Here is a 27051-nt window from a genome sequence, read left to right on the forward strand (position 1 = left end):
TTGGATTGTGCTTGATATTTATTCATTATTAATCACACAATATTGTGGGGGCTAAAATGTCACCAGTGGAAGATTTTGGCATTTGTGTTTTTTCATCACCAAACAGAAAGATGGCCAAGAAGATGACCCCCAAAAAATGTGCTGTATTCCATTGAAAATGTCGTAAATAAAATATAAAGATTAGAACGAAGAAATGCATAAATAAATAAATATATCTCTATTACAGAAGAAAGGACGCGATCTGTCACACTCAACCAGCCATTCTGCTGTTTTGAAGCAAAATCCTCTGCAAAGGACCAATAAACGTTATCGTGGAAACTGTAAAGACATAACTATGGCCGGTTGACAGTATACAGTGGGCACATTATCATAAAAGCTCCTTTTTTGATGGAAATGTCATTAAAAATGTATCAAACCAATTGGAATAGGTTTGCTGGAGAGAAATGGTGGGTCAACAGTTTACAGAAATTTGATTTATGAAATTCTAATTAAGAAGTGTTGTGAGGTGAGCCGGTGCAGCTGAGTGACACACCTGAGAAAGTTATCAATCAAGGCAAAAACACACCATAATATCTGCATCTTATGAAGCCCTAATATCTTTATCTTAGCGTAAACATATTCACAATGATTTACTTCATATAACATTATAGATAAAATGTTATACAAACTATTTTGTTGTCAGGTTCTAATATCCATGAGAAGATGTCAAAGCAATTCTGTTGCTCCTCAGATGCCTTGGCGGATCCATATTAATATGTCTGTTTTGCTTCTGGCACTGGAGCACCTGTTATTACATTTGTGCTGCACATATATTCTGATTAAAATGATAACGATCATATCTCCATGGCAAAGTGTCAGACGTGACGATGTAACAACAAACGTGTCGTCTCGACGTGAAGCGTGGTTATAAAATTAGAAACAGTACCTTCATGCAAACCCGCGGTTTAGTTTCATCTCTCAAACAGGACGACGGGTCTCTATTGGGTTAATGTGAACATAACTAATCACGCAGCAACAACTGTTGGACCTCCATCAGTGACACACGACTGAAACTCTTTCACACTCTTTCTCGGGAGCTTCCCAAGTCCCAACTTGGGACGCCGTGGCAGATCAAACTGCCGTCGGGGTCGGAGCGTTCCACGCACACAGAATAGGAGCTGCAGACGTCTTTTCATTTGGACAGTTTGCCGATGACTCGAATGAGAGAAACGTTCTCATCCTTCAGCCTCTGGTTGTCTGACTTGAGCTCTGTTAAGACCTGGGGAAGCGGAAGGAAACGCATGACATGAGAACATGATATCGTCAACACGTATAAACAGAGACAATATCTACAATATCTACCATCACCACGAACAGAAAAGTGGACTAAAAGTTGTCTTTCGGTAAACTTTGAGGCCAAACAAGAAGAACATGCTTTTGCGGGTACTTTTTCATGCAAAGTGACGAGTGACTTGGATGATGTGCTCCGCAGGTGAAAAGTGAAAGAGACCGACGTCAAAGAGAGAGTAACTCAGAGAGGGTCGATTTCCTAAATCTAGGTCATGTCTCTCGTGAGGAGCGATGACTAAAAATAACCCCCCTCTTTGCCAAAGTATTTCCCCTCCGCTGGAGACAAACAACAACCCTGTGCTCTTGAACTGTGACACACTACTGAACTGGTGAGTGAGCAAAGCTCCACGGCGACACGTTCACGACATGTTGTAAATCACGTCTCTAAAGACCCTTTTCTTTCGGAGTTTAGCTGTTTTTCCGTCAAACTCAATAATAACCAAAATTCCTGTACAGGACTGTCTCAGAAAATTAGAATATTGTGATAAAGTTCTTTATTTTCTGTAATGCAATTAAAAAAAAAAAAAAATGCATTGAGGAATTTTCATTACAAGATTATTATTAATATTGCAATTTTTTTATTCTTTTAATATTGCTAAAACTCTAAAATCCTATCTCATAAAATTTGAATATTAAAAAGATTTATAACAGCAAAACAAAATCAAACATTTGAAAATGTGTTTCCAGGTGTTTCGAGTTAATTAGACGATTCAAGTGATTTATTTAATATATTCTAATATTTAGAGATAGGATATTTGAGTTTTCTACATTTTTTTTAATCCTGTATATAAATCCCACCGTCATGGTAATGCCCCACTCGAATATATTTTTGGGAAAAACACGACATGAAACGCACCCAGTGGCCCAGGACTCATTTTGAAAGCTAATGATCTCACACGTTTCATTTCCTTTGGAAAGTTGACGAGAACGTCTATTTCCTTGGCCAACGGCGTCGCATTGATTACACAGCACATTACACGGTCGACAGTCGCAAGATCGATAGCCGCTGTAAACATGTTTATCCTTTGTGGTATTGACTGTTGCTGGTCAACGTTGTAATTCAGATGATAACCAACTCTGCTCATGTCACGTGAAGCCCCACGCAAACACGGATGTAACTAAACTACACTTCAAAAGGAGGGTTATGTGAAATGTTTTTTTTTGTTTTTGTGGGAGGGATTCAGCAGGATTGGGTTAAAAGAGTGCAAAGGAAGATACATATTGCACGGTGTAAGGCGGAGGGAGTGGGGGGTGGGGGGGGGGGGAGCATCTGGAGGGTGCAGGACCTGCCTGAGAGGAACACAGCAGAAGACGAGGCAGAAGAGGAGTTATGTGTCTGAGAAGTGAAGAGGAGGAGGAGGGGGGAGGGGGGGAAGGAGGACAGATGATGTCAGAGGATCAGAGGTCCTCTGTCTCCGGCATGGAGGCCGTCTCAGAGAGGCGGGCGAGGACACGCAGCATGGCTCTGTTCTCGACCACGAGACACTCGTTCACCCTCCGCAAGGTCCGGACCTGAGCCAGAGCGGGGAAAGCCTGCACAGAGGAGGAGGAGAGAGAGAGAGAGAGATATACGGAGGGGGGCCGACAGAGAAAGCATGCAGAGGGGGGAGGTGGGGGGGGGGCATGTTAAAAAAAAGAAAAGGAGGAGTCATCCAGAGACTGAGCACGTATCCACTCACCCACACAGACAGAGGGGAAGAACAACAGATCTGACGGGCTCATCAGCACAAATTTATATAAACGAATGTTTACACAACGGGGAGATATTTTTTTCGAGAGGAAAAAGCAACAAGCAAAGGAAGCCCGTTCTTTTCTGGCTCGTGCTCATCAAACCTGAGCTGTGTGTGCAGAATGGTGAGCGGTCGAAGCGTTATATGCGTATAGCTTTGCAGAGGATAGGGATTAAAAATGTGTAAAAATGAAAATTAAGATAGTTTAAATTCTACTCTTTCAAACATATAGCACCAGAGCCTAGTTGTGAGTCAAAGGAAAATAAAGGATTCATTTCCCCTTCTTCTCTTCTTGGCATGACTTTTTGAGGTGAACCTCAATGTGGTTCAACAGAAAACATCTGTGGTTTGACGCCATTCCTGAGGGCCAACCACATAACACACACACACACACACACACACGCACACAGACACGCACACACACACAGGGCACTTGTAGTGTGTCAGGCTACCCAAACACAAGTGTGTAAACGTGAACACGTCCAAGGTTGAGGTTTAAGGAGGACATCCAGCTGCTTCTCGCAACACCAAAACACATTCACGGAAGACATTTGAAGCTATCGCCCGTGTTTGTTCATGCTTATAATGCTCTCTTGGTAAATTGGAACAAGAAGAGGCAGTTTCTTGAGAGGTGCCGTTGGCGAGAGAGAGAGAGAGAGAGAAGAGAAGGACAGAGTGAGGCGAGAATGCCCAGTGTTTGAATTCATTAATCAGTCTTAAAAATGACCTCTTTGATCTTAAATTAGATCTAACCAAAGTCTGCACTCCTGCAGAAAATTCAACACGGTTCATATTAATTAACCGTCGGAGGAATAATTCAGGAATAATTTCTGTATAAAACGTGAGACCGGAGAAAGTAATCAGATACGAGTGCAGATACTCTTCCAAAAGGCCAGGGCTCTCAAGTTTTGAGAACAGGCAAGAGTGACATTTCCATCAGAACAAGTGACTTAGTGAGTGAGTGAGTGAGTGACAAACTAACTTCCTGGCGTGCCTGTGCCCGCTCCCCTCCCCCTCCCCATGTACATCGCGTGACGTACACTACCGTTCAAAAGTTTGGGGTCATCCAGACAATTTCGTGTCTTCCATGAAAACTCATTTTTATTTATCAAATGAATTGAAAATTGAATAGAAAATATAGTCAAGACATTGACAAGGTTAGAAATAATGATTAATATTTGAAGTATTAATTTTGTTCTTCAAACTTCAAGCTCAAAGGAAGGCCAGTTGTATAGCTTATATCACCAGCATAACTGTTTTCAGCTGTGCTAACATAATTGCACAAGGGTTTTCTAATCAGATATTAGTCTTCTAAGGCGATTATCAAACACAATGTACCATTAGAACACTGGAGTGATAGTTGATGGAAATGGGCCTCTATACACCTCTGGAGATATTTCATTAGAAACCAGACGTTTCCACCTAGAATAGTCATTTACCACATTAACAATGTATAGTGTGTATTTTGGATTAATGTTATCTTTATTGAAAAAACAGTGCTTTTCTTTGAAAAATAAAGACATTTCTTAGTGACCCCAAACTTTTGAACGGCAGTGTATATGCGCGTCCACGCGTGTAAAACATGCCCCGGAGTCTCCGACGTGACAGGCAGGTGTCGATCGCTTCTGCCGCTTCATGGCGACCACTCACCATCCCCCCTCCCCTGAGACAACCTGCTCTCAGGGCTGGTACCCGCAGCGGAACCGCAGCGGGGCGTCCTGCTGAGGGAACCCACGACAACGAGGGGGTCAGACATGTTGCTGCTCGCATACCACACAGCTGTACGTGCTTCTATTCATAGCGGCCCCTGTCACTGCCTTGCATATTATACGCTCTCGAGACCCGAACCGTGATTTGTATCTGTTGAGAAAGATAGCACTGGCATTACGATGACATTGTTATCCTATTGTGTGATTTGGAATCGCTCGCCCGCACACACTCACACACACACACACACAGAGAGTCTGACATCTCTCTGTAAAGCAGAGTACACGATGTGCAGCGCAGTAACGTCTCACAATAGCGTGTATTTTGCTCTTGGACGGGGTTTTGGTATTCAGCTAGAACTAGGTCACAATGTTCACCCCAACAGTGGGATAAGTGGAGCAGGGGAGCAGCGGCACAGGCTCCTCCTCCTCAGCCTGGCAGGAAGTGGCCCAGCAGAACCCTATGGGTAATGAGCCTGAAGCGTTAACCTTCCCTCTCCTTGACGTCAAACCCACCTGGCGAACAACTACCATGGAGTGAGAATGTGTTGGCTATGTTCGTGTGTTTTGCTCCGTGAAAAACACTGTAGGCGTGCTTGATTTAGCATGGGTAAGAGGGGCTTGGCTGGAGGTGCGTACCTTCAAGTACTGTTAGCGTTATTGCGTTGTTAGGGGGAGAAAAAAAATCGGAGATAAATGACGCACGACTTGTATAACAGAGGAAAATATGCTATTTTAACCCAGGGTGAGTTTGCACGAGTTATTTGTGCATGCACTGACCTTTAACTCATCCTCCATGTTTGACACTCTTTTCTCAAGAGCTTGTTTTTCCTGTAAGTGCACAAAACAACAGAAACAAATTAGATGAATACACTTCCTTTGGGGGGAAAACAAAACTGAAAATAGAGCGGAAAAGACCAAGAAAGGAGATGAACATGCAACCGTCTTGATATTTAAATAAAATACACGTACCCTTTTCTCAGAGTCGAGTACTGTGGATCTTTCTGATATTCTCTCGTGCCTCTAAAAGTTAGAATGGGGCTGTTATTGTAAGTATTGGGGGAATCATATGTATTGCATCATTATGTGTTCATTCACAGTTGTACTGTTTGGGTTTTCTGTACCTGAGTTGCTTTCTCCAGCTGGGAGCGGATCTTGACCAGTTCATGTTTGCTGTCATGCAACCTGGACTTGAGCTTCTCGTTCTCATGCAAAGCTTCTGCATACATCTGAAAGCAAACATTGTGACGATTAAGGAACAGCTTTATTTCAGAGCTGCTGGTCTTGTTGAGCATGTTGCTTAATTTAATCGTTCTTGTTTCCATAATAATAATATTTGGATTGGAGTCATTTTTATTTCATTTTAGTCCGAGACTTAGTCATTCAGTCTGTAGCTAGCTTAGCTAAGCAAGTTTCATTTCATTATTTTTTTTTACCCAAGTCAGTCATTAAACACTGTTTTGATATCTACCACAGCCAGCTCAAAGAGACATTTATATGTACATATACACTACCGTTCAAAAGTTTGGGATCACTTCGAAATGACTTTATTTTTCAAAGAAAAGCACTGTTTTTTCAATAAAGATAACATTAAATTAATCAGAAATACACTCTCTACATTGTTAATGTGGTAAATGACTATTCTAGGTGGAAACGTCTGGTTTCTAATGAAATATCTCCATATGTGTATAGAGGCCCATTTCCATCAACGATCACTCCAGTGTTCTAATGGTACATTGTGTTTGCTAATCGCCTTAGAAGACTAATATCTGATTAGAAAACCCTTGTGCAATTATGTTAGCACAGCTGAAAACAGTTATGCTGGTGATATAAGCTATACAACTGGCCTTCCTTTGAGATTGAAGTTTGTAGAACAAAATTAATACTTCAAATATTAATCTTTATTTCTAACCTTGTCAATGTCTTGACTATATTTTATATTCATTTGATGAATAAAAGTGTGATATTTCATGGAAGACACGAAATTGTCTGGGTGATCCCAAACTTTTGAACGGTAGTTTATATATATTCCTTAAAACCTAACCAATGGAAGCACCTGAACAGGGATATAACCACTTCGCAGTAAAGATAGCCAGCTAGCGTGCTAACTTGCTCGGCTGCATCAAAACGAAGACCCATCGTTAGCTAGCGCATGTTGGCTATAAACAATGTTTTATGTTCCTCAAACTAAGAGTTGTGTGTCTTCAACTTCTTCAGAATCAAAACCCTGCAGAAGTATCTGGGATTTAACCTACTAGCTTCTGCCTTTAGCAAGCTAGCCACAGCCTCGTTACGCCGAATGTGTTTAATAGACAGAAGTAGGCCTACATAGCTATTTATTTAAGATGAAACACTTTTAATGCCAAATACATAAGCTACAGTCATGCAGAAATCAAGCCAATATCTAAATTTATTTTGAATATTTAGTTAGACCTATTTGTAAAACCATCCATTTCTATAAACGTCTGAACCCGGCCTTCAGTGGCAAAGGGCTCCTCTTCCCTCGGCTGCTTTCTCTCCAGGTGCTAACAGGATGATTGGTTTCCACCTGTTCAGGCCAGTAATCTGCTGATTGCTTTCCATAGACTTCGAGCTGGCCAACAATAAAAGGAGAACGCCTGAGGAGATCATGTTGTTGTTTTGTTCTCTGCCTGCCTGAGCTGCATGCAAACTTCTGAAGAGGGTTTCTAGTGGGAGTTTGAGGACCGACGGGGAGTGAGGGTACCGTTTACATTTTACACACACATCGTTCACTTTTGTCGAGAGACCCCGGGATTATTTGACAATGCAACCCCTGTATTTTTTGGTTGACGCTATTTTTAGATCAGCAAGTTAAGCCTTTTTGTTTGTGTTTTGTCCTCAGAGGTAAAGGTAGCCAGGCCCAGTTCTGTTAAATTAGTTTCTATTAGTTTGGCATGTCCTTCCCCACATCGTGAGCACTTAATGTTTGCAAGTACCTTTGAGTTGGCAATTAATCACTTTTTTATTTAGACTCGTCGGGTTATACGGTCTCCACATTTTCCAAAAAACTCAAAAAGGGTACTTAACTTTACTACTTGGCATCATTGATATGACTGGAAATATAATGATGTACTATCAATAAAATAAAATGATGAACACTTAATGTTCCATAATAAAACTACTTTACATTTTGTATTTATTTTATTCAGATATTTAATGAGATTATATTAACTCTCCATCTGCTTGCCCTCATTGGAATGTTATTAAATGGATAAATCTGGCTGGTGATCCGCCGGCTTTCTGCCCCACATGAAATATTCTGGAGGGATTGTGCTTGTTTTTACTGAGGTAAGAGTAACGTACTACCTTCTTATAGTCTTTGGGAGTGGAGTCTTGCTCCTGTCTGCTCAGAGCAGCGAGCCTCGTCTCCCTCCGAGTGTACGAGCTGGCGCGGCCCAGCGGTTTGTCTGTCGCGCTCTCCCCACTGGAGTCGTATCTAAATCAACGCATTCAGTACAGGCCGACACTTATTGTTTGATTTTTCTCATAAAGTTATACATTACAGGAGATTTAGAAACAAAAGATAAATAAATCCTCACCTTGACAATCTCTCATGCTGCAAAACAAACAACAATCCGTGTTAGTTTGATCACTCGATACTTCAGCATGGGAAGAACACAGTGTAAGAAAATAACAAACAAAGTTCAGTTGTGATTAGATCCAGATTTATTTGTTCGATAACATCAGCCAGAGGGTTGGCGGCGAAACATTTTTCCATTTCGGGGACGACAGAGGAAAAACAAAACTTCCAAGTGAATTATCTGTGTGTTCGGAGACCTGAAGTCCTCGGGGGAAGAAATGTGTGCAGAAGGGAGATATAATTCAGCCAAACACTGCACTGACCGGATTCACACGGGTCAACCCTCCTCGGTGAGCACGGTTAATCTTACAGAACGGGCGGCTGCCACGCAAGTGCCCAGAGCATAACGATGACGACATGACGCCAGAAGCTGTGTGGCGGGTGGACGGCTCACCTCACACAACAGGCCGATGGCATGCGGTCCTGGCAGCGGTTTGCTTGGACCATGTTGTGTTTATTCTGCCCGCTGTGATCACGTACTGAAAGTTTCCCCTTCGCCAAGGAGTCGGGGTGGTGTGCTCCACTCAGAGTAGTTGTGTGCGTGTGGTTTTCTCTAACTGGATTTCACTCGGGTCTATTTTCAAAAATCCTTTCACCACAAAAATATGCCGATAATTTATGAGCTGGTAGGTGCAGTTTATGCCTCTGGCCTCCCTGTGCGAATATACATGTGATATACTCAATACGCTGTATGCAAGGCTACTTCACGATCAAAATCTATCTTTCCAGACCTTCACCCAGAACGGTTTCTGCTCCGAACCAGACTGAACCAATCGAAATCTCACTGCCATCAGCTGATTATACGTGGCACATGAGAGGATGAGGACCGGAGGTGTTTACCATCAGTCGGACACTGAGAATGAGAGACCCAGATGGGAGAGAGAAGAGACGACAATATGTATTGTCTTGTAAACGGTACGCCTAGATTTAGAGATTTGGAGTTGCTGTCTTGTCAGGAAATAAGGGCTTTAAACACCTCTGTTTAGAAATACAACCTCAATAAACTTCTTGTTTGGTGCTGGTGCTCCAAGCTGCTTGAGACAAGAAGCAGATGTAGGCTGCTTTAAGGTAATCCCCTTTATAAGAGGACAATTTCTGTCAAAAGGAACGGAGCGCACACATTTTCCCGCACTCTCATTTGCAGGCTTGGGGGTGGGAATATTGTGTTTACATAACCGAGCCAGCTCCGCCTGTCCTTATGTGGCCATGTGCTTAAGCGGAGCTACCCAGGAAAAAACAGACCTCCGTGACCTGAGAGGAGAAAAGACCCAAGGATGGAGCCGCGAAGCGCTTCCCACAGCAGCGCCGAGGAGATTCCTCCATCCTAAATTTGGTGCTCATTCGTTAATCAGCCGTCATGATTGGCCCCCTGATGTTATAAATAAATCACCGTCACGTCTGCTTCACCAAACTCCTTTTAAGATTATGAATTTCTGGCTGTACCCAAAGCCGTTTCCACACTGCAGGATTAGCAAATGGGTGAAATTAGATTTTTTTATTTAAAAAAAACCACCCTAATTCCAGTGACATCCAAAGCGAGCCCAGTGTGGGCTTTACAGGACGTGAGTCTCGGTAGAAGAAGGTATTCGTACACTAACGCTTATTACATGCAGGTCCTGTCCATCACGGTCCTTTTTGTTCAAATTTAACACAAGCTCAGAAACCGAATCGTAGCTGAAATTCTTCTTCTGATAGCAGCTGCAATGTGCTTCCCTTGTTAGGAGAGACACAGGGAGTCAGAAGTGGCAGAAAAGTGCGTGAGGCAGAGCAACAGAGACAATCAACTTCTGTGGGGGGGGGAGAAAAACAACAGGGTGTCAGACTGATGGAAACATGCGTGCTTGAACCACGGGCGCTCTGTAAACACATCTGCCTGCATTTCTGTGGCTTGCCAGGACCAACATCATACACACCAGGGGGGTCTCGGAGGCACGAGCTCACTGCTACATTACATGAACGATAACGTTAACGGCAGTCCACGGGAGCCAATGAAATCATCATTAGGGGAGTCTTCACTCGTCTCCTCGCTCCATCACAGCATCACTCCGACAGAGCGGATTGGATTTTGCGGGTAGGAAAATCTGAGCCACACACCCACACACACACACACACTTCCTCTCTTCACCCCCACTCCGCTGGAAGCGACGCTGCACACACAACCATAGAAGACCTTTCTTCCTCATTCACTCACCTTTGCTCACTCCTGCTATTTTTAACTCTTTGCGGAGCATCTGAGCTCGTCAGGGAGCAGCTTCCTGTTTTTCATTTTTTCAACAGCACCGACGTCCAGCGATAGAGAGGAAGGACTCGGATGCTCTCCTTCAGTCAAAGTACTAATACCACAATGTGAAAAATACTCAATTACAAGAACACATCCTTTACAGTATTTAGAATCCAAAATAAAAATGAAATAAAAGTCTGTTATTGACCTCCATAAGCCACAATACTATGTGTGTGGGAACTAATAACACCTGAACTGTTTTCTTGTATAAAGTCTCAAGCCAAAAGTGGGGAACCGGCAATTTAAACTTAATGTGTTACATTTCAGAAACATATACAAAATGTTATGTAACGTAAAAGGCTCGTGACTAGCTGTTGAAAGTAGAACGTGCAATATTCCACTCTGAAATGAAATGGAGTGGAAGTTTCAAGTAGGATCAAATGGAAATGAGTAAAGTGCAGATGTAATGGGGATTTTTTTGCACAGTACTTGAGTGAATGTACTTCCAAATGTGCATGACATCCTGTCAAATATGTTCCTGTTTATACTTCCTTTTGCTCATAGCTGTAACTCGCACTGAGCTTCAGTGAGGGGGACATGGTTCTCATCAAAGAATTCTGACAAGTGCTAAAAATACCGCATCAAGAGGATTACACCCCCCTCTGAAAGGCATTTTCTCTCTCGTGAAATGTCAAACCCATTTAGATTGGGCTGATGATGTCATCGAAAACGACTGAGTTTCACCATGGATACGTTTAGAAAAGAGAGCAGGAGAATGAGAGCATTCAGCGGAGAGCGTCTGTAGTGTTGCGTGACGTTGGGTGAGTAAATGTGAGGGTCTCTAAATAGACAGAATATCGCTGCTCCATATTTCTTTCTGGCCCTTTAAATGTGGCTGTCATGATGCAGCTCACTCTGCTGCACCGCCATAAACACAACAGTCAAACAACGCCCATGAGAATAAGCCACTTGGACAGAAAAAGAACACAGGAAATTACAGAAGAAACGTTCCAGTCAAAAAGTCTCTTGCAGAAGTTTCTCAAATAAGCTGAGCTGATGAGTGTATTATTATTATAATTATTATAATTATAATTATTATTAATATTATTATTATACGAGTTATCTGAACATTGTAATATGCTCATTCCGTGACGTGATAATCGTGTAGAAATCATGGACTAAGTGGTCTTATCCTGTTAATAAAAAGTTTATACATTTGCTTGTTTGTATGAACTCCCTCACATCGGGACATGTGCAGAAGAGTATTTCACAATTATCAGTTTAAAATTAAGTTATTGCTTCGCCAAAAAAATGTCCGTTGGTGTATTAAATATGTGTCGTTTCACCAGAACAACTGTAAAAATCCTGGAAAGAAAGAAACTCTCACATTTAAAATGCTGAAATCATAGAATATGTATTATTTCTGCTCGGAAAATGACAACAAAAATACATAATTGAAAATAGCTGAACCAACTATAATCAGCCAAACAAACAAGCTGTTTGGCTAATCAGACATTGAAGAATTCTACACAAGTCACTTGATTTTGGGTAACTAATCTAAAATGTCTCATATTAATACTTTTTATGGCTTCATGGAAAATAAATTGGACATACAGTGATATATAGCGATGTGAAATTAGCAAAATCTCTCCTCCTACAGTCCAACATGTGGATTTCTCTTTAAGAAAAGTTGCTGGTCTTACTCTGTAGTTTTTGTCTGTGGCGGAGGGAGAGGCCGGCGGTGACTCTGTCACTGACTTCCTGGTGCGAGTCAGGTCCTTGGTGCGCGGGTAGTAGGTGGACATCCCCCCCTCTTCTCTGGACCGGCAGGTCAACCTCTACTGTAACGTTCACCGAGGCCACCAGCAGACAACAGCTGCACAGATCCCCTCAAGCAACGGGGACGCAGATGCCCATGACTGCGTTCCCGGGGAATCCTCAGCAACAACAGGTGTGTGTGTGTGTGTGTGTGTGAATGTATGTGTGTTTGTGTGTGTGTGTCAGTCCAGCAATTTTTGAGCGATTCCCAATGTGAGGTCACGCCTTCCTCAAAGCCCAGATGGTGAAGTGATAATCAGATAAAAAAATGCACAAAAACAAATAAAGCAAATTATCCTCTGACAACCAAAAAAACCCTCAAGAAACAAATCTTGATCTAGGAAATCGAACAAATGATTGTCTCTGCTCTGCTGTTGATGAAAAGTGAGGAAAATAAAAGTCCAAAAGGAAGCGGCCAGGCGAGAAAAAGTTAGCTCCCTTTGCTTCCTCTCTTCCTCTGTTTCCCAAAGTTATACACGCACTCCCTCTCTCCTTTTCCTCTCGCTGCTTGGTCGCCCTCCCAGTCCCTCCACCCCCCCTCTCCAACCCCCGCTTCTCCCTGCTCTCTTCATCGTTGGCAACCTGCCAGAGAGGCTCTGCAATGGCTGGACTCGGCACTGAGGGCTAAAAGTGTCCACCGATGCGGACGGGGATAAGGAGGGGCGGGGGAGCACAACGCCACCGTTTGAGGGAGAGAGGGGTGGGGGGGGGGGGGGAGGGAGAGGCAGCAGTTTGTGTGCTGGAAGGACAACACACTATTACCTGAGGAGCCGTCAACAACCGTGAAGCGTTGAGTAACTGTGCGTTCGGCGTCGACTCGTTTCCTCTCATCCGAAACGTGTCGAATTCCGTTCTCATCGGAGCCCTGTAATATGAACGAGGCATCGGTTTAAATGTGCATCCCGCGGGGCCTTGTGAGGTCCGTCAAAAACAGATACGAGGAGTTTGTTCCGTCTTTCTGCAAAGTCACCGTCCTAATGAAGGAAATACTTTCTGGGAAAGGATTATCGGCTCTGCTGCCAGGAGTTAGATGAGGAAATCAATACCACTCGTGTCTGTACAATAACTACTGAATCAAGGGGTTGCCGCTTAGATTAATGTGAAAACTGCTGAGGGAAACTGCTCGTCAAGTTGCCAGAAGAAAACCTACTTTTTTCTTTACATTTCAGTTTTTGCACACATTCAAGAGACCACAGATAACCCTGCTCGCCTTTGGACAGTCAGACTCGCTGTTTCCAGTCTTTATGCTAAGCTAAGCTAAGCGGCAGCTGGCTTTAAATTCATATTTACCACACACACACACACACGTGAGAGAGTGGCATCAATCTTCCCATCTAATTCTTAGCAAGAAAGCAATAAGCGTTTTACCCAAAATATTGGACCCCCCCCCCTCCCCTCCCTCCCTCCCTTACTTTCTTCCCGCAGACTTCTGGACATGCCAGCTTCCTTTTATAGTGAGGTGCGCAGCGCTTCGCTGTTCCTCAACTCCCTCACACTAGATAGAAGGAAAGATAAAGGCAAAAACACAGAGGGAGCGAAGAGAGAAAGAGAGAGAGGCCGAGAGAATACAAAAGATTCAGGGCTTTCCATGTGCGATGCTATCCTCGGGTATTTCAAGAGAGACAATGAGCCACAAAGGCTGCTGCCAGGGTTAACTGGATTTTGGGAGTAAACGTGGAAGAGTGGTGGTGTGCTTCCTTCTTGCCAGGATCTAATCACTGAATCCCAAAAGTTGTACTGTAGAAAAAAAACTGTCTACAAAGGCACTCTTTTGTTAATCCCCCCCCCCAATTATAATCGCCACCATCTCCGACAACCTTGCAAGTAGCAGGATCTCGAAGCCGACTCGCTCTACACCTGCCTTTCCTCTCTCCGCCGCTGAAAGTCACCGTGGAAAAACCTGCTCAGATCATCACGGGGTCGTGCAGAGGTCGGCTCTGGCGATGGGCAGCCCTGTCGCGCTGCCGACCAAGCCTCGCCGCTTCGCTCGTATTACAACAGACGGATATAGTCCACTCCGTAACGCTGTGAGCCTCTCATGTTACTCGCTGCACGGCTGACCTGGAGTCAGCTCAAAGGGAATCTATAATCTATATCTCCATCATCTATGTGTCCCCTCTCATTGCCATTCCATCTATTTTTTTTATTATATGACACCCAGATTAATAGAATATCCTCAGTGAAACTCAATCGCCAGGTTTCACCCGGTAGGAGGAATTATTGATGAGGCGCAGGTTTTTTTTTGTCAACATGCAAGGAGCACAGTATCAGTTTCAAGAGAAGAGAAAGTAAATCCCTCTGAATCCAAGACTAAGATGAAGCAGAGAGCGCCTCAGTTTGCCCAATATGGTATGGTATGCTGAGACACCTCAGCCATGTGATGTGAGGAGGAGGAGGAGGAGGAGGAGGAGGGTTGGTCCTCGTGGACTGTCTTTCTATGAGATATTAACCAGCACTTTTAGTTCCAGTAATCTCTGAACACCTGCTTCATGTCTACGATTGCAGTGCGTTTTAAAATATTGCATCAGAAACCAGAGTCTGCAGGCGGCCTTTGAAGCACACTTAGCTTCCGGGTGAGAAACAGGATGAAACAATGACGCTGATAAATATTAAAGAATCAAATGGTGAGTCGGCCTCAGCTGTGAACCTATTTCATCTCGAGATACCCCTCTTTCATAAATGAGACATAGTTGTGTATAGCCTAAGTCATATCAGGGCACTGAAACATACTCCCAAGGGATCTCAATGTATTAGATAATAATGGGTTCTCCTCAGTATAACCAGGCATGACAAAGAAACCAGTCTTTTGGCTCCATCTAGTGGTACTGAGGGGGAAACAACGGGAAATATTCCAAAGCCGTCACACAAGAAGAGGTCACGACCTCTTTCCTTTCTGTGATTGACGATGTGCTCCACATACCTCTCCGTCAGAGCGGCGCCCTCGAGCCGTTGCAAAGGTCAGCGCGGCTTCATCCTCGACAGGGTTCTGATTTTCGTCTTTCCACCATCTCTCACCAGCTGCACACATACAGTGAGAAGTGTACGATTGTTTACCTTTGAATTACCGCTGAGAATCAACAACACTTATTGACAAAAGTTAACCTGAACGTTCGATCTGGACTCCCAACGACCTCAAGCCCTCTTTTTTAAATGAAAAAAAATATATAGAAATTGTGTCATCACGTCCCCTTTTTTATTTTACGAAAATTGTCAACAAACCTGATTCAATTCAATTCAGTTTATTTTGTATAGCCCATTCTCCCAAATTACAAATTTGCCTCAGAGGGCTTTACAATCTGTACACATACGACATCCCTGATGATAGAATTCATCAGATTGACGAAAATGTATGATTATTGATGATTGTTTAGCAATACAAAGGATTCTCCTCTCTCTGTGCTTCCCGTCCCAAATTCAAATTCCGCCTATCAGAATTTCTGTCATTGCAGTTTCATAACAATTTGTAAACTCTCCGGTGTCTAACCCCCCTCACACATGACTATAACGTCACTCTGTTGGATAACATACTGTAACATTAAATATGTATTTACCTGGTGTAACAACAACGCTTACAATTCTGCATTTTGTCACTTTTTTTCAAACGCACAGGCCCAGTTTATGGCAAAAGGAAGGGGCACACTCACACGCACACACACTAGTAAATAAGATATGCTCTCCTGACCTATGAACGCGTCGTTGCAGTGAAGCAGGCCGCGGGATCCAGCCGCACACGCATATGAAAGGTCTGGTATCGAAGACTCATGAAGGGTTTCAAACCTGGATTCAATGTTCCCCTCCTGCACAAGCACAAGAGAACAACACCATCCTCCAAATCAAATACAAATCAACCACTGCTGCAGAAGCCGGTCCCCAGTCTGCATACATTCCTATTAATAACCTCGTCCATCTTGCTCCACTTGGCACTGATCTCCGTGGTTTCTGTCGAGCCGATTGTGAGTCTCCTGTCATCCGTCGAGCTTTTCTTGAGACAGCTCCTTTCAGCCAGAGTGCCTCCTTCCTCCATCTGTCTGTCCAGAGGAGACAGGCTGTTGGTCTTCTGAGCCTCTTTCAGGTCAGTCAGAGTCACTCCCTGTAGAACATTCATACAGCTTCATATCTGTCAACAGTCAAAACACAATAAACTGAAACCTGAACTTCGATCAGCCATTTGATCTCTACCTGTGTGGACCTGCGGGTCTGTCTGGCGTGACGGGACTTTGCTTTCCTCTGAGACCCTGCTTCCTCGTCCCTGACGGGGGTCAGAAAGGACCTGGGTGAGCGCAGAAAAAAAACTGTCAACATCAAGTTTTAAGAAAGGAAACTTCCAAAAAAGCTCTGAATAATAACCGGTAACTAATCACATTAATTGGACCTGAATAATGAAGGTCAACAGTAAAAACGTAATCCAATAAACATAGAATAATTTTAATTATTACTTAATGCTAGTATAACAGTATTAATTAAAATGTCATCAGTCTTAAATATATATGTATACGTGTGTATATCAATATATATGTGAATATGTGTGTGTATGTGTATACGTGTATATGTACAGTGAGTACATGTACATGTACAGTGAGTACATGTACATGTACAGTGGAAATTTCAGTTTTTCTTTTTTAATAAATTTGCAAAAGTTTCTACATTTCTGTTTTTTTCTGTCAAGATGGGGTGCTGAGTGAACATTAAAGAGAAATAAAATGAACTTTTTTGATTTTAGAAAATGGCTGCAATGAAACAAAGAGTGACAAATTTAAAGGGGTCTCAATACTTTCCGTATAAACTGTATATATGAATGTGTATATACGCATGTATATGCGTGTACGTATGTATACATATGCTTCTGTATGCGTATATGTATGTCTATATTTATATACATATGTATATGGGTAGATACGTGTGTCTATACTGTACATGTGTATACATGTATGTTTATATTTACGAGAATTTGAAGCTGAAATGGATAACGGTGGTGGAGTAATCCCGATTAATGAACTCTCAAATAAATAAAAAATTCAGAGAGTCTCTTGCTTTGCTAAAATCCTACCTTGAAGGAAGAACCCAGCATGTCAGAGTGAGTGACGTTTCATCATCTACTCTGAGATCTAAGTGGGAGTACCCCAGGGTTCTATTGTAGGACCTTTAATATTCAGTTTACACATTAATGCTTTGCCGAGCGTCTGCAATGGGTGTGATATTCAAACATATGCTGATGATACAGTGAATTATGTGCACGCAAAGAACAAAGAACAAGCTGCACTTAAGCTCACATCCACAATGACAAATATAACTAAATGTCTTTCAGTTTCCTGCCTTCATCTGAATGTTAAAAATACTTTTTGTATGTTCTTCACAAAGATGGCTTGCAAAGTGTCACCGGAGCCAGATGTTCATGTTGTTGGTGAGAGGCTACAGGTAGTGTCCGATTTAAATATTTAGGATTTAAAAAAATTAAAATCTCTCTTTTAGGAAGCAGATAAAACATGAGACACAGGCTTTAAAATGTAACTAGCTAGCAGCACAACATTATAATCTATCCATATTCTCCATAAACAATACATATATCTTAATTCTGGGAACATAGTAATGTATATTGTAATATCAAATGTTATGTTCATTTTCTAAAAAATAAAAGCAAAAAGCCACTTCTCCTGCTGTGTATCTTCAACTAAAACATAATGCTGCATCAGCAGGTCTAACATCCCATGATTTACACTTTCGACATTTCTCCATGCATTATGCACCATCCCAACATATTATTGAAAGCGGAAATACATCGAATTAAAAAAGGCAAGATGCTCTGACAATTCATGTTCATTGTGAGTTGAAGACCACAGCCCAATTTCTGCAAGAGGCTGAACAGAAACAGAGAGCTGAGCAAGCATCCTGGCGAGCCTCGTGTTCTACCCAGAGAGTTCTGCCCCTCCTCTGCTCCGCGTTTACTGAGACACACATCCTGACAGACTCACTCCACTGTATAATGTGCAATGCAAAAGATATTCGTTTTTGTCCACCCAGAACTGAAAACCCGAAGGCCTCTACAGCAGAATTATCCTCTTAAAAAAAGTTAATAATTAACAGTTGCTCGGAATAATAACCCTCGGCTAATCATTCCGAATGTACATACACAAGCTGATCAAAGAGAAGGACTAATGCTCAGCCTTTAAAGTAACAAACTGCAAGCTCACAATACACCAGTTGGATGAGGCCTGCAGTACAGAGCGGAGTCACACATTAAGATGACAAACATCAGGTCCAGGAGCTTTGCCAGTGGCTTGTCAGGCTGAACATTAAATGGGTGAAATAAGAATCCAGGAACGGAACAGCGTGACTCAGCGTCTCTGAAACTTACCTGGGAGCAAATGCCTGCATGGTCCCTGTGGAAGGTCAGAGACGGGAGGCAGCGAGACACTGCAGCAGTGATGTGTGGGAGGGGCTGAAGGAAAGACTGTAACCGGCTCGATTAGAGCGAGAGGGGGGAGAGAGAGGGAGAGAAAAGGGGGGGGGAGAGCTTCTGATCCTCACAATCGATTCAGACTTCCTGTTTACGACGGGATAACACGAATCTGGCCCGCCACGTCATTTCATGTGGCCCCCCCCGACGGCTTGAAAGACATACGATCACCTTTTCTTCAAGAAATTTATAAGAAAATTTACCGCGCTTTTATTTTGAAAGTTTCAGATTAAATGGATTTATGTTATAATATTTGAGACATTTTTTGATGTACAATATTTATACACTCAAATAAACAATTAAATGACAAGAGAGTTATTTAACAATATCTTGGGGAGTAGTTATACGTTTATATACGTGTTACAACCGGCCCTTTAAGAGGCGGCCATGATGCGGATGTGACCCATCGTGAAAATGAGTTGGACACCCCTGTCTTAATGCAAGCAGGTCTTGACTCACTACAGTTGAACATGTGTGCAGATAAAACAGATTTCTTGATGCTGATCATATGATGATAAGTTGTATGAATGCATATATTGTGATCCGGCTGCAGTTTCCCTCTGCCATATGTATATAAAATAATTTGAATAACATTTAAGGGGAGCATCTTTTCTTCTAGGACATTCAATATGATATTTATTAACATTTGCAGCCCAATATAAATGCATATTACAATACTTATTCTTTAAAGTTTGTCTCCTTAAACATGAAACACGCAGATGTTGTATTAAAAGGAGTAAATAGTGCATAATGAATGAACATGTCAGCCAGTGCGCCCCATGTGGCTCATTGGTGCGTTTGAAATAGTTTCTGGGTAACGACTGAGCTTTATTGCACTCGGGGCTAAGCGGTGTCGAGCTTTGGCTTTAAGGGGAATACACGAGCAAGATGGTCCATATGAATTGTGTGCGGAAAAAAAGAGCACGGATTCAAGTATACAGAAGTGAAACGAGGGTTTATTTTAAAAAAAATCATGACAAAGTGAGATGAGAAGTGCCGACGCAGTGCGTTTTGTAAAAGTCAAAGGTAATAATTCCACATCTGACATCATTTATGTCTCAAAAGAGCTCATTGTATCGCGATTATATTTCACATTATTAATAACTGATGTTATTCTTTTGCCCTGATCGCAACTTGCATATTTATTCTGCATTCGTCAAGATTTCACCTTATTCCAGTTGTCTTAAGAGCATCTCAGCGACAAAGTATTGGGATTTGAACCTTATATTTTGAACCTTTTTGTTTCTAATGTTCCCAGACACGTTCGGCGGGGTTCATATCTGGTGACATGAACCCCGGTACTCCTGCGCATTTCGGATTCCCGACATAGTTTTGACCTCTAGGCTCAGTGTCCTGCTGGAGATCTCTCCTCCGCAACCTAAAGCTTAAAAAGTCTGACTCTGCATCATGCAGTCGTCTGTTGTGTGTGTTTCTGCTCCTGTTGGACTTTTATGAACCGTTATGATCAATCAATATTAGTCCAATCGGTGTCGTTTTGGATGAAGAGATTTTGCGGCAATAGTTTTCCACCTATATATAGAGTAATTTATCCCTGAGGCTCCTCTCAAGTTAGAAACAACAGTTTCCCCAACGGTGAAACATTATTCGCAGGGCCTTGAATGCATAGAATACGCCGCTGTTATTCATTAAATTTGTAAAAGAAACGTATTAAAGCAGTAAAATGATGATGAAGCAGTTCTAAGTAGAGGACTTAGTCCACTGCATTTTATAATACGACAAGTGTGTAGGTCTGAGTGGAATTTTAATTAGGTAAAAAGTTTTAAATCTAAGCAAACCTCAAGTAATGTAAAAAGTAATAATTAAAAAAAGAAATCTATTAGCTACAGTTAGTCCCTTACTTTAAAAACATTCAGGAATTGTTCTCGTTTATCTTATCAAAGATGATTTTTAGGTGGCTGTGTTGCCTGAGTAAACAACTGGGATATAATAACAGTTTTTCCTTCTAAAATATGCTCCGACGATCCATTTCAGGCAGTGAGAAGAAACATTTTGACATTTCTTATGGCTTCGAGTGCATTGATCAACAGTTTCGTACGGAGCCGAGCCGTGACCATCATGAAGAGTCCTGTGGATTAAGGCTACTGAGGTTGTTATGGGCAGGTTAACCCTGAGTTATTAATCTCCTAACGTAACAGCCGAGTCATATTTTGAGGTCCGTGTTTCAGCTTGGAGTCCAGCACAGTGACCGGTTTCTTCTGACTGAGGTCTGCCGTCCCAAGAGCACCCGCATCATGAATACTGCACCCAAACCACAGCCACCAGGAGCACCGCCTTCCTGCAGTCGGTGTCATATCATAATCTGAGGACGTGTCCGGCATGGGGGGGGATGACACGTTGGTCTGTAAAACACAGCACAACAAAAACATGTTAGCATGATGCAAAGCAGTGCTGTAACACATGATTATTGGAAAATAAAAGAGTTTTCTGGATATATTCTCACTCACATTCATCTCCTGGTAAATCATCATTTTCTAATGGCTCCTCTTCTTCATCCGTCTCCTCTGCCTCCTCTTCAGCTGCTACATCCTGCTGTTCTTCCTCTCTTTCTGTCACTTCCTCCCCTCCCAGTCCATTTTCTCCTTCAGACAACATCTCCTCTTCCTCCTCCTCCTCCTCCTCTGCTGCTGTGTGCCTCGCCTCTTCATCAGCTTCCTGGTTCTCCTCTTCAGGCTCTTCTTCAATCTGCTCCCCCTCTGCCGTCTTTTCTGGTAAGGCGCCCGGCTCGTCTTGCTCCATTTGATCCTCCTTTACGGCCTCCACCTCCTCTGCAGGAGCAGTTTCATCAGTCACAGAGTCCTCCTGCTCGACAGCTGCTTCCTCCTGTGCAGCGGCGTCTCCTCCTTCATCTGCCTCTTCCTCTTCCTCGGACGCCTCTTGTTGGACGTCGGCAGGATGTGCCTCTTCCTGTGAGTTGGACACCTCTTCCTCTACGTCTGCAGGAAGTGCCTCTTCTTCTGAGTGGGACACTTCTTGTTCTACATCTTCAGGAAGTGCCTCTTCTTCTGGGTTAGACACCTCTTCCTCTACGTCTGCAGGAAGTGCCTCTTCTTCTGGGTTAGACACCTCTTCCTCTACGTCTGCAGGAAGTGCCTCTTCTTCTGGGTTAGACACCTCTTCCTCTACGTCTGCAGGAAGTGCCTCTTCTTCTGAGTTGGACACCTCTTCCTCTACGTCTGCAGGAAGTGCCTCTTCTTCTGGGTTAGACACCTCTTCCTCTACGTCTGCAGGAAGTGCCTCTTCTTCTGAGTTGGACACCTCTTCCTCTACGTCTGCAGGAAGTGCCTCTTCTTCTGGGTTAGACACCTCTTCCTCTACGTCTGCAGGAAGTGCCTCTTCTTCTGAGTTGGACACCTCTTCCTCTACGTCTGCAGGAAGTGCCTCTTCTTCTGGGTTAGACACCTCTTCCTCATCGTCTGCAGGAAGTGCCTCTTCTTCTGAGTTGGACACCTCTTCCTCTACGTCTGCAGGAAGTGCCTCTTCTTCTGGGTTAGACACCTCTTCATCTACATCTGCAGGAAGTGCCTCTTCTTCTGAGTTGGACACCTCTTCCTCTACGTCTGCAGGAAGTGCCTCTTCTTTTGAGTTGGACACCTCTTCCTCTACGTCTGCAGGAAGTGCCTCTTCTTCTGAGTTGGACACCTCTTCCTCTACGTCTGCAGGAAGTGCCTCTTCTTCTGAGTTGGATACCTCTTCCTCTACGTCTTCAGGAAGTGCCTCTTCTTCTGGGTTAGACACCTCTTCCTCTACGTCTGCAGGAAGTGCCTCTTCTTCTGGGTTAGACACCTCTTCCTCTACGTCTGCAGGAAGTGCCTCTTCTTTTGAGTTGGACACCTCTTCCTCTATATCTGCAGGAAGTGCCTCTTCTTTTGAGTTGGACACCTCTTCCTCTGCAGGAAGTGCCTCTTCTTTTGAGTTGGACACCTCTTCCTCTACGTCTGCAGGAAGTGCCACTTCTTCTGAGTCGGACACCTCTTCCTCTACGTCTGCAGGAAGTGCCTCTTCTTCTGAGTTGGACACCTCTTCCTCTACGTCTTCAGGAAGTGCCTCTTCTTCTGGGTTAGACACCTCTTCCTCTACGTCTGCAGGAAGTGCCTCTTCTTCTGGGTTAGACACCTCTTCCTCTACGTCTTCAGGAAGTGCCTCTTCTTCTGGGTTAGACACCTCTTCCTCTACGTCTGCAGGAAGTGCCTCTTCTTCTGGGTTAGACACCTCTTCCTCTACGTCTGCAGGAAGTGCCTGTTCTTCTGAGTTGGACACCTCTTCCTCTACGTCTGCAGGAAGTGCCTCTTCTTCTGGGTTAGACACCTCTTCCTCTACGTCTGCAGGAAGTGCCTCTTCTTCTGAGTTGGACACCTCTTCCTCTACGTCTGCAGGAAGTGCCTCTTCTTTTGAGTTGGACACCTCTTCCTCTACGTCTGCAGGAAGTGCCTCTTCTTCTGAGTTGGACACCTCTTCCTCTACGGCTGCAGGAAGTGCCTCTTCTTCTGGGTTAGACACCTCTTCCTCTACGTCTGCAGGAAGTGCCTCTTCTTCTGAGTTAGACACCTCTTCCTCTACGTCTGCAGGAAGTGCCTCTTCTTCTGAGTTGGACACCTCTTCCTCTACGTCTGCAGGAAGTGCCTCTTCTTCTGGGTTAGACACCTCTTCCTCTACATCTGCAGGAAGTGCCTCTTCTTCTGAGTTAGACACCTCTTCCTCTACGTCGGCAGGAAGTGCCTCTTCTTTTGGGTTAGACACCTCTTCCTCTACAGGAAGTGCCTCTTCTTCTGGGTTGGACGCCTCTTGTTCTACATCTGCGGGAAGTGCCTCTTCTTCAGTTGCTGCAGCTTCCTCTTCTTCCGCTGTCTCTTCCTCCGTCTGTCCCTCCGCCTACGGCAATAGAAAGCAATGGAGTGCTGCATGTGAGTTCATGGTGGACCAGAGTCTGGAAAGAAAATGATTCACAGGTCCGCTTTCTGGATGTCACGGTGGCTTGGCAAATGGGATAAGATCAAAATGACAACGTATGTGAGTAAATGTAGATGTAAATCCATCAGAGACTCCATGACGGGCAATTAGAGCCTTCAAATTAACGAGATGAAAATCTCATTACGGTTCCCTTTGGGCACAAAGTGGACAGAAATAGAGACCATGTGACAGTGTGTGAGCCAGGGCATGTTCTGCCATTATAGATAAAGTATGATATGAAATATGAGCACTCTCGGGGTTGACCGTTATTTCAGCCAGTTGGAGAATAAATCGTCCAATCAGGGCTTTCTGGCCAGGGTTAAGAATAGCTTTAACATTAATAAAAAACTCTATGAAGAAAATTGGTGACATGCCTGGATGAGATGTGCGGAGGGTGCGCAGTGTCAGCCTGAGTGAGTGAAGTGAAACAAAATGACAAATCAGTTGGACTGTCAGGCTCAATCTGATAGGCTGGTGTGATTTTTGGTTTCCTGGGCGACCTGATTCTGCATGTTCTCCTGCAGCTGAGCCCAGTGTTCAGAGTTCAGACTCTGACGTACCGTACTGGGCGGCTCCTCCTCCTCACTGGCCCGCTGGAGCCGCTGCGACTGTTCACTCTCGAGCAACCCTCTGAAAGACAGGGAGGGAAATTATGGTTTTGGAAATTGTCACATAAGAATAACAGTATGGATGATATTATAGAATGAATGGTCTCCCCCAATAAGGCAGTGTCAGCTAAAGGGGCTTTGACAAAGTCAAGATAAAGTTATGGGCGAGAGGAAGTGAGCTATTTCCTCCACAGCTGCAAAGGCTGCTCCCCCCCCCCCCCCCAACCCACCTGACAGCAGCCATCTCCAGGGTGCTGGCCTCGAGCTGAGCCCGGTAGGCGTCCAGCCGCTCCTTCAGGCCGAGCACCTCGGCGGCTCGTCCGTCCAAGGTGGCGCTCAGCGCGGCGACCCGTCCCGCCGTCTCCTCGAGCCGCGACTCCGCCTCCCCGGCGCCGCCCGCCAAGCCCCGGACCTCCCGGGACAGCTCGGCGCTCAGCGCCGCCAGGCCGCCCACCTGAATCCTGACGCCCTCGAACTCGTCGCTCTTCCCCCTCAGCGCGGCCTGCAGCTGGCTCAGCTGCTCCGGGGACACGCTGGCCTGCCGCATCTCCGCCAGGCGGGCTCTCATCTCCGTGTGGAGCGACAGCACCTGGGTGGGGAGCTCTGACGTCTTGAGCTGCTCGGCCGTCGCCAGGGCCACGCCCACCTGTTTCTGGGCCAGCGCGTAGGAATCCTCCAGGGCATCCAGCCGGGTCTCCAGGCCCTCTGACGCGTGCTGCTGCAAAGTGACAGACAGGGGCGAGGGCGGGTCAACATGGCCACTTGGTGCGACTGTCACTGTGACTGAACCGGTGCCCCCATCAGTCGCCACACTGCACTAGAAGTGGAACATTAGGACCAAGCACCGGACATGGGGTGACAGAGCCTTCTCCATTCCTGCCCCCTCCCTCTGGAACTCTCTCCCCAAAATCATCCGAGACTGCACCGAACTTTCATTGTTCAAATCACAAATCAAAACCCACCTGTTCAAAACTGCTTTTAATGTGGGATTGTGTGCTCTCTATGTTCTTATTTGCTTTTATCGTTTGTTTTTATTTTAATTTTAGTTATTTTTAATGCATAGCTTTTAGGATATTTACCTTCGCATTGAAAATGCTGAAGGTTATGTTTTGATCGCCGTGTATTTATTTATTTGTATGCGTGTTATTCGCAGAACTCAAAAAGCCATGAAACGAATCGCATGAAATTTGGTGGGATGATTGGTTATTATCCGGGGACCAGTTGATTAGATTTTGGGATCAATCGGGTCAAAGGTCATGGAAAGATCAAAATCTTTTTTTTCCCCATAGCACGATACATTTTTGTCCAATTGGCATGCAACTAATGCCAAAATGTTCATAATTCAATGCCCAATCTTGTGATATGCGAAGGTATGCGCTCTACTGAGTGCCCATTCTAGTCTTAAAATAAAATGAAGAAAAACAAATCCTGTGCTTTTATTTTGAAGTCAAACACAAGGCCCGCGGGCCAGATGTTGCACGCCACGCCCGTGGCGGCTTGAAAGACAAGATCGTCTTTTCTTTTAAAAAATGTAAGAAAAAAAATCCTGTGCTTTTATTTTGAAGTCAAACACAAGCCCCACGGGCCGGATGCTGCACGCCATTGCCCCTGTAGTTGTACTACGGTTTGTGAATGTAGTCCTGATAGGCAGGTGATGCGCTGATGGAGGTAGATCCTCCATCAGTGTGTGAATGACAAATGCTATTCATTCAACATTCAGTGGGTTTTATTACCCAAGTGCTCAGATTCCCCCCCCCCCCAATACAAAATTCAAAATTAGTTAAATATATTTAATATTAAAACAATTGATTCATCCAAGTGGGTTTTTTAAACCTGGTGCTCAGGTTTTTCCACACAAAGAAAAATCAATTGTTTTAATTCTAAATATGTTTAACCAAGTGGGTTTTATTAACCTGGAGCTCAGGTTTTCCCACAAAATCCCAAATTCAAATTCCAAATTCAAATACAAAATTCTAAATTATTACAATGTATTTACTATTAAAACAATTGATTAATCCAAGTGTTTTTTTTAACCTGGTGCTCAGGTTTTTCCAACAAAAAAAAAAATCTCTTCCGTGAACCGCCACCTTAACGTGGTGGAGGAGTTTGAGAGGCTCGTGATCCTGGGAGCGCCGACGGGTCACGGGGAACAGGGGTCGGCCATTGCCCCTGTAGTTGTACTACGGTTTGTGAATATAGTCCTGATAGGCAGGTGATGCGCTGATGGAGGTAGATCCTCCATCAGTGTGTGAATGACAAACGCTATTCATTCAACATTCAGTGGGTTTTATGACCCAGGTGCTCAGATCCCCCCCCCCCCCCCCCCCAAATACAAAATTCTAAATTAGTTAAATATATTTACTATTAAAACAATTGATTAATCCAAGTGGGTTTTTTAACCTGGTGCTCAGGTTTTTCCACACACAAAAAATCTATTGTTTTCATACTAAATATGTTTAACCAAGTGGGTTTTATTACCCAGGTGCTCAGATCCCCCCACCCCCCCCAAAAAAATACAAAATTCAAAATTAGTTAAATATATTTACTATTAAAACAATTAATTAATCCAAGTGGGTTTTTTTAACCTGGTGCTCAGGTTTTTCCACAACAACAAAA

The 27051-nt window shown here is 43.8% G+C and overlaps 2 protein-coding genes across 8 annotated transcripts in view; both read right to left on the reverse strand.

The window, feature by feature from the left end:
- Positions 1-22040, reverse strand: LOC130199550 (protein phosphatase 1 regulatory subunit 12B-like). 7 transcript variants are annotated; one of them, XM_056423155.1, is made up of 13 exons: positions 21325-22037; positions 18758-21219; positions 16585-16675; positions 16304-16495; positions 16088-16202; positions 15326-15423; positions 8326-8342; positions 8093-8222; positions 5890-5994; positions 5738-5788; positions 5546-5596; positions 4710-4777; positions 1168-1258 (listed from the first exon to the last, which is right to left on the reverse strand). In XM_056423155.1, exons 2-12 carry the CDS (start codon positions 18775-18777, stop codon positions 4739-4741), a joined length of 909 nt encoding a protein of 302 aa, XP_056279130.1. In that variant the 5' UTR covers positions 18778-21219; positions 21325-22037; the 3' UTR covers positions 1168-1258; positions 4710-4738. The 7 variants fall into 7 exon arrangements, with proteins under 7 accessions (XP_056279126.1, XP_056279132.1, XP_056279130.1 ...); XM_056423152.1 differs by having other exon boundaries at positions 4710-4780; positions 21325-22034; XM_056423154.1 differs by lacking the exon at positions 1168-1258 and adding an exon at positions 2787-2862 and having other exon boundaries at positions 4710-4780; positions 21325-22036.
- zgc:66479 (uncharacterized protein LOC327541 homolog) overlaps positions 21317-27051 on the reverse strand; it is an 11891-nt gene continuing 6156 nt past the window's right edge. The window contains exons 2-4 of the mRNA XM_056424084.1: positions 24666-25153; positions 24388-24457; positions 21317-23749 (exon numbers count right to left, since the gene is read on the reverse strand). Of these exons, the coding sequence (XP_056280059.1) occupies positions 21317-23749; positions 24388-24457; positions 24666-25153 (2991 nt within the window). The remainder of the gene's footprint in view (positions 23750-24387; positions 24458-24665; positions 25154-27051) is intronic.

The sequence above is a fragment of the Pseudoliparis swirei genome, chromosome 9, assembly GCF_029220125.1.
Source record: "Pseudoliparis swirei isolate HS2019 ecotype Mariana Trench chromosome 9, NWPU_hadal_v1, whole genome shotgun sequence".
Classification (NCBI taxonomy): domain Eukaryota; kingdom Metazoa; phylum Chordata; class Actinopteri; order Perciformes; family Liparidae; genus Pseudoliparis; species Pseudoliparis swirei.